Below are 6,782 nucleotides of genomic sequence, written 5' to 3'. Positions count from 1 at the left end.
TGCTCCCGGTCTTCAACATGCTTGTGAGTAACAAGCAATGGTTGTTTCTAGGACGAGTATTGTATTTGATGTGGTGCATTTTTATTATTAGTATTTTACTTGCAGTGAGAATGGATTATTTGTGTGAGTCTCTTTTTGAGTTTATTGCAAGTGTTTTGTTTCTGTCACATTAAAGGTTAGTTTATGTTCCACACAACTAGTAAAACTGTTGCATAATTTTTTGTGTAATTGACATATATGTACTTTATTTTGTTGCATTAGTTTAGCTTTTTCCTGCACTCCGCTTCCATGCTATTGGTTTCCCTTGAACAATGCATAAACTATGCTATAGATTTCTCAGAAAGAAATAAAAGTAGCACATCTATATGATTCAGGATACTGCCCTCGAAAACAAACATGGTTCAGGATAAGAGTTGACTTGTCTGGCCTCTCGAGATACTGTAAAGCTAGGAAGACAAACATTGTACAATCCAACATAACACCAGTACCAATTCGACCTTACATCTTTATAACAGCATTTAATTCCATGCAGGTCTTCTTTAGGAGTACCCATTAAATACATGTCGTGCTACAACAAGTCATGACACAACCAAATGGCAATTTTCAATCCACTCATAGTCATAGTCACCTCTTACAATCAGAAGCATCAATGGTTGAGACCGTTCCCTCTCTTTATATCCAATCTAAAGATCATTTTTCATCTATCTTTGGTGTATAATAAATAAGAAAAAAATATGTCATAATGGAATCGAAGAACAACAACACCTACCAACATGAATGAATACATGAATATGTCGACGAGGGTTGGCTGTCGAGGGAGCCAGTCACATCGCGACGTTGTGTACCAACGGGGACTTCATCTTTCGACAACCTCTTCCATCGGCCCAGCAAATGGCTGGCTATGGCAGAAAAGACCCCACCTTTCAAAAGGAAATGGGTTGAATCATTACTGTGCACTCAAAGGTTCCATGGGCTTTGGCCGTCCATAATTTAGCACCATCACAAACTCTTCCGCGGGGGAGCCTACAATGGCCTGTGTTGCCTGTGCTGATCGCCCCCTCAGCCACAACTCTACTAAATTGCGCAGAGGTTGTGTAGGGTTCACTGGCTGCCCGCAGCAATTTATTTCCACCTGTAAATATGAAGATTAAGTACTATTCATATGAGCGAACATGACCAGTTGTGCTTACAGGGGCATGGCTTGTTCAAAAAAATTGGCCTGATATATCCTTGTGCAAAATGTTCTTGAGAGCCAGATGTTACATATATTTTTTATGAAAAAGATATAAGCAGCATGTAGGAGGAACTACATGTTCTTTTAGTAAGTAAGCACATGCCGCGAATTCAAACTATTAGGTGGTGGGACTCTACATCCACTAACTGAGCTAGGCTTGGTTTACTATTATGAGAGTGAAAAATATAATATGCAGTGAAACTATTGCATGGTAATGTGTGATGAGCATATGAAAGCCGACAGTTTCAAAAAAAGTTCAAGCAAAGTTTCAAGTTTTATTATTGCTCGGCATATTTCATCAAAACACCTAGACGGCAGACTCAAGCTATATGAATTTTACTCCCCGTTATCAATATAACATGAATTTTGATAAGTGTGCTTTACTGTTCAAATGGCAAGAAGCGAACCATATTGGAGAACAGATAGCAGAAATGAGATCACTCTCCTACATCCAGACAAGAAAAGAAACTTATATTTCAAATCCCAGTCATTTATACAAAAAATATCCAGCTGTGCATAAAACAGTAATTTATGCATCATATATGGCACACATGTTGCTCTTACCTCGGACTCACTTGGGAGACTGAGTTTCTGCACAAGGTACTTTTGGATAGATGAAGCAGGTATATTTGCATCTCTGATGTAAAACAGTTAGTGCATTAGCCACAGGGAACTCTCACAGGGATATAGTTGAGAAATAACACAAACGCATGCTTATGGTGCTGTTTAAAAGGTTAACATCTGATTTCAATGTGAAGCGATCAACATTTCAAGACATGGCGAAAAAAGGTTACTGAGGTTTGTCTTATTTATCATTTATCTACTGATAACCCAGCTTGTAAATTTAAACAAGACTTGTTAACGTCAGATTTACAAAAAACAGGGTAGAAATACAAGCTTACTTTATTCGCAAATAGTGTGAAGGTATCTGTGGTAGAGGCGAGTCTCCTTTCCTGACAAATATAGTGGCACAGGAAGATAAGATACAAACATGTACGAGTTGTTGCTTCTTCTGAATTTAAACAAAGTGATGCTATGACAGTGTGATAAACTGATTATGCTTACTGTTCGAGTGAGGCAACCAACGAAAACCATATGCAGTTGAATCTCTTTTCGTTCTGCATAAGTGCCCCATCAGGGTCCCCATCGGCTGCAGCTCGAAGTCCACTCCTTCTCCGCCCAGCCCCTTTAAATTTCCTTTTTAGCGTCACTGGTGGAACTGGAGCATCTTTCTTATCATCCTCAGTTTTGGGTCTCTTCGGATGCTCTTTTGGGTTTTTTATACCATTTGTGCTACTGGGAGAACCATTAAGCTGCTCTCTTTTAACACCTGAACCTTGTAAACTCGACCTAAAGGATTTTGTCCTGTTTGCAGCTTCGACCAAACAATTTAAAGGTCTCCAGAGCTCAGCATTATCTGCCATGTCCTTACTATCATCTTCAGTATCTTTATTGCTGGAATAGTTAGATGCCTCCTCCGCATTTGACAATATCTGGACAAAAAAGGTTCAAGTTACTGCAGAGGTGTACAGTCTTCTAGCTAATACCAATTGTTGTTTTGAGAACACGGTGCACATTCCACAGCTAACTCCAATGCAACTATTTTCTAAAAAAACTAACGCAACTAGCATGAAGATGCTAATGTGTCGTTTGTTTACCTGTCTCTTTGTTTTTGGCACTTTGCCCAAATTAGCAGGCAAGCTTGAGCTATGAGCACTCTTGTCACTGTTTTCCTTTTTCACAGGATTGTCAACGGTAGGACCAAGGCTGTGCAAGGCAGCAGCAGCTTTCCTGGTAACTACCTTTGTCCGCCGTCCAGTCGATCCTGTCGGTGTTAATCTAGGTGTATGGACCACTAATGAAGAGATGGATCTCTCTTTCCTTTTATTAGGAGGTGAATCAGGAGATGCAACATCTTCAGCCTTAATCTTCTTTCTTTTGAAGGGGAAGATTTTGGATCTTACATCTTGCAGACTGTGGTCAGCTCTGAATACAGGAAATGTGCAAATACAAGTATAAGGAATACATATATTAGAAGAAGAAAAATACTGTTAGGGTCTTTTTTAGAAACACTAAGTACAATGTAAGCACCCACACGCACACCACCACACACTCCCACAGCGGGTACTGCAGACTGGAATCACGGAACATCAAGATTGGCATACTATTAGGGTCTTTGCAAAACTATTTAGGTGTATATTATGGTAAATATAACAGCTTGTTTTAACAGGAAAACTATGAGTATGACAAACGGACTGTTTTCGCAGGCCATGAATGAACTTGACATCAACCAACACTTTCACAGGCTACCAATAGTCCAATATAGTCAAGTGAGAGGGAGAAAATCGGCATCAAAGCACTGAAAAAGACACCGCAGCAAAACAAGAAACAGAGCACACTTTCTTTTAGAGTATTATGACAAGTGGGAATCTCTGTTTCAAATTACTTATCCCGAAGGGCCCAAGACCCAATCTTTATTCAGGTTGGAAGAGTTTAGGCACAAAAACCCTAGTCTGTATAAAAGGCAACAAGTGTAGCCAATCAGAAACACAACAGCCTACCGCTGAAATAGGCCCTTATGATTTCAAATTGCAGTATCATCAGCGTAGAAACTAGATAGCATACAACTGAAGCAAACAGTATTGGTGTATTACAGCATTCATATAAAGTTGTGGCTGTGTTGCCGACAATTCTAAGATGCGAGGGGCCTTAAAAATCTATGTGTTCACCGCATTTACGCAGATCGTTACTAAGTTCCAGGGCAGGTTGCAACATTTGTACACTTTATTCCAGTGTGTTACCTCCTATTGTGTTCAAACTTTGGTAGCAAAAAATTGAACTGAGCTAATGAGTTCTACATGTAGTACTAACTACTGCAAAGTTATTTTACAATAACAAAAATATCCAGAAAAGCTAACAATAAGGTGAAAACTGACAGTACCGCGCACAAAGTGGAAACAATGGAGTACATGGTCGTAAGCATAAGCATACCTGAGCTTCTCGACTGGAGTGCAGCCAAGATCAATGTCACATACTGGGCAGGACTCTACCTCCTCGTCATTAAACTTCTTGTATATACACTTTCTACAAACTGCATCAAATACAAAATTAGAGCTCTGAAATAATGAACAGAGTAAGATAAATTCAGTAACAAGTGAAGTAAATAGAGGAAACATAGCTTCCCACTACTGTTGTACACTCAGCTCAACAGTTAATGATAGGGTCAGACACCTATCTGTAGAACATACTCCCTCTGTAAAGAAATATAAGAGCGTTTATATTTCTTTACGGAGGAAGTACCGTGGAATAAACAATGAAAAGAAGCATCACGGTTACCTAGGAAAGAAGAAACAACAGAAATGCTGCAGAAGCAACTCCGAGATCGAGATCGAGATCGTATGGGGTGACAGTGTGATAACTTCCATGCTGAGTAGGCGTCAGTTATTTCTAGTTAGCCCCAGAATAGGCAGAGACGTAAGGTAATGAAACAGAGAGTCTAGATGGACGAATAGCAGAAGCATTTCAGGAGTGTCGACAATAAATAATGGCTAATCAAGTCTTGGTCATGAATGAGGCATCATGGCAAGCACTCAAACTGGGTGAAGGAGTGGCAGGGATCCTGGGCGCGGCAGGTTTAGGATTGGCATAGCATCCATGCAGATCGATGACCGATGAACAGAAGCAGAGGCCACGTAAAACAGAGCGGGCGACGACGACGACTCATGCGACGTGGGGTGGGAGGCAGGCCCTGCAAGCTGTAGTAAATTAAGCGAAATCCCAGCGCGCGCGAGGCGTCAACGCGCCGGAGCGGACGGCCAGATCAGGGACGTACGCGCTGGATGCGCCGTACGCGCTGGCCAGATCAGGGACGTCGGGGAGAATCGTGGCGCGGCGGAGGCAGAGGAGGAGGGAGGGAGGCGGAAGGGGAGGAGAATTTGGTGGCTCACATGTGTGGAGGCACTCGGAGACGGTGGTGGCGTCGCGGAGGAGGCGGTTGCAGAGCGGGCACGTCATGCAGCGGGCGAGCAGCTCCCGCTTCACCATGACGAGGCCCCTGGGCGCGCCGGGCCGCCTCCCTCGCTTCCGCCCCCTGCCCCTCCTCTCCCCCTCCTCCTGCTCGTGCCCGTCCTTGGCCTCCTCCTCCTCCTCCTCCCGGTCCACCGCCTCCTCCACCTCCGCGGGCGCGTCCTTGGCCTCCTCCGCATCCGGGTTGGGCTCGGGCGCCGCCTCCTCCGTGGGCATGGGGTCCGGCGGGGGCGGCGGGGTGTCGTCCTCGTCGTCCTGGCGCGGGCGCGGGGGCGGGGGCGAGGCGGGGTCCGGGTGTGGCTGCATGGCTGGCTAGCGGCGCATGGGTCGTCGATGGTCGTTGCGGGATGGTGGAAGGGAGGGGAGGAGAGATCGAGGGGGGCTGAGGGAGGCGGAGAAAGGATGCGAGGCCGAGAGCGACCAAGACAGGCAAAAGGGAGGGAGAAAAAGGAAAAAAAGAAAGCGGGGTTCGTTAACGTGTCGTCCCAGCTGGGCTGGCGCGTCGTCTATCGTTCGTGCTGCTCTCCTCGCCTCCGATTGTTCCGTCTTGCTGCTGAAGATTGGTGATAGTATGCGCTTTTTGTGCGGCCGATGTGGATGCGGATGCGATCTCGGTTCATGGTTGGTCTCTTCACGTACGCGCGTGCAAAAAACAGTGGGCAGCAGCGTGGTTTCTGTTCCGGGAAGGATGAAGAAGGACATGTTTTCCACACCTGACAAGTGCTCTCTGTTCTCTATCGACAGATAATCAGAGCTCTTTTTGGTCAGAGATTTGAGATGGGTTTGTTGGCTGGGTTTGGTGCTAATCACGCATGGCCTGGCCCACTGGGCACTGGTAGCGCCCCGCATGTTCGGGCTGCATGTTTTTTTTTAGGGTTCGGGCTGCATGTTTAGAGTAGTACTTTGTTCGCTGCTTTGCTTTAAGCCGGCTCTTAACTAGCCCCGAGAATTACATGCCAGATCGGGCAAAGAACCCTGGCTCTACTAGCTAGTAGTATCTATACATCCCTGGTTGAGTGGTTGTGGCTGGCGCAGTTCCGTTGCAAAACGTACGTACCCGCCTGTAGAAGATGGTATGGTCTGGCGGTGCCAGGCGCATTGTGCTCTGCTATTCCTGAGAACCTGCTGCTGCTGAATGCTGGTCGCCGAGAGAGAGGGCGACGGGGAGGGACGACAAGTCGTGCACTGCAATCTTATCACGAAAGCGTGAGGCGAACCTGCCACCCGGGTGGAACGGAACACGCGTGTCGTATGCTGCCGGCCATATACCTACCTAGTAGCACACTCGTGCTTCTGCTCTTTGTCTTTGTGGTGAGTGAGGGACGATTAGCAGAGCAGAGTAGCGGAGGAGGAAGCCGGCGTCGCGCGCGTAGATTGACATGCCGGTGTTTGTTTCCTGGGAGGTCGCGCCTGCGGGCGGGTGTTTGGATGGTCGTGTGGGATGGGACGACGATTCGCGATGTGACCTGCGTTCTTGCGCGGAGAGGCTAAAATTTCGTGTTTTGATCATTTTCTCCAACCT

General features: G+C 45.8%; 1 protein-coding gene across 2 annotated transcripts; it reads right to left on the bottom strand.

Annotated features, from left to right (window-relative positions):
• Positions 1 to 476: 476 nt before the first annotated feature.
• Positions 477 to 5,702, bottom strand: LOC119303061 (E3 ubiquitin protein ligase DRIP2-like). Of its 2 annotated transcripts, XM_037580152.1 has the most exons (8): positions 5,182 to 5,702; positions 4,226 to 4,325; positions 2,893 to 3,220; positions 2,300 to 2,727; positions 2,137 to 2,187; positions 1,799 to 1,871; positions 1,642 to 1,679; positions 990 to 1,132 (listed from the first exon to the last, which is right to left on the bottom strand). In XM_037580152.1, the coding sequence occupies exons 1-8, from the start codon at positions 5,564 to 5,566 to the stop codon at positions 1,123 to 1,125; spliced, it is 1,413 nt and encodes a 470-aa protein (XP_037436049.1). In that variant the 5' UTR covers positions 5,567 to 5,702; the 3' UTR covers positions 990 to 1,122. The 2 variants fall into 2 exon arrangements, with proteins under 2 accessions (XP_037436048.1, XP_037436049.1); XM_037580151.1 differs by lacking the exon at positions 1,642 to 1,679 and having other exon boundaries at positions 477 to 1,132; positions 5,182 to 5,697.
• Positions 5,703 to 6,782: the final 1,080 nt, after the last annotated feature.

The sequence above is a fragment of the Triticum dicoccoides genome, chromosome 5A (genome assembly GCF_002162155.2).
Source record: "Triticum dicoccoides isolate Atlit2015 ecotype Zavitan chromosome 5A, WEW_v2.0, whole genome shotgun sequence".
Taxonomy (NCBI): Eukaryota; Viridiplantae; Streptophyta; class Magnoliopsida; order Poales; family Poaceae; genus Triticum; species Triticum dicoccoides.
Note: the sequence above shows the minus strand (reverse complement) of the source record. Positions and strands in the feature narration are given on the sequence as shown.

What these genes read in the sequence shown, in the direction of transcription:
- LOC119303061 (XM_037580151.1), bottom strand. Translation starts at nt 5,566, where the DNA reads ATGCAGCCACACCCGGACCCCGCCTCGCCCCCGCCCCCGCGCCCGCGC. An exon ending in ACTCCAGTCGAGAAGCTCAG is followed by an intron (nt 3,221 to 4,225) that starts GTATGCTTATGC and finishes TCCTGTATTCAG; the next exon opens with AGCTGACCACAGTCTGCAAG. An exon ending in TCACACTATTTGCGAATAAA is followed by an intron (nt 1,872 to 2,136) that starts GTAAGCTTGTAT and finishes GTTTTACATCAG; the next exon opens with AGATGCAAATATACCTGCTT.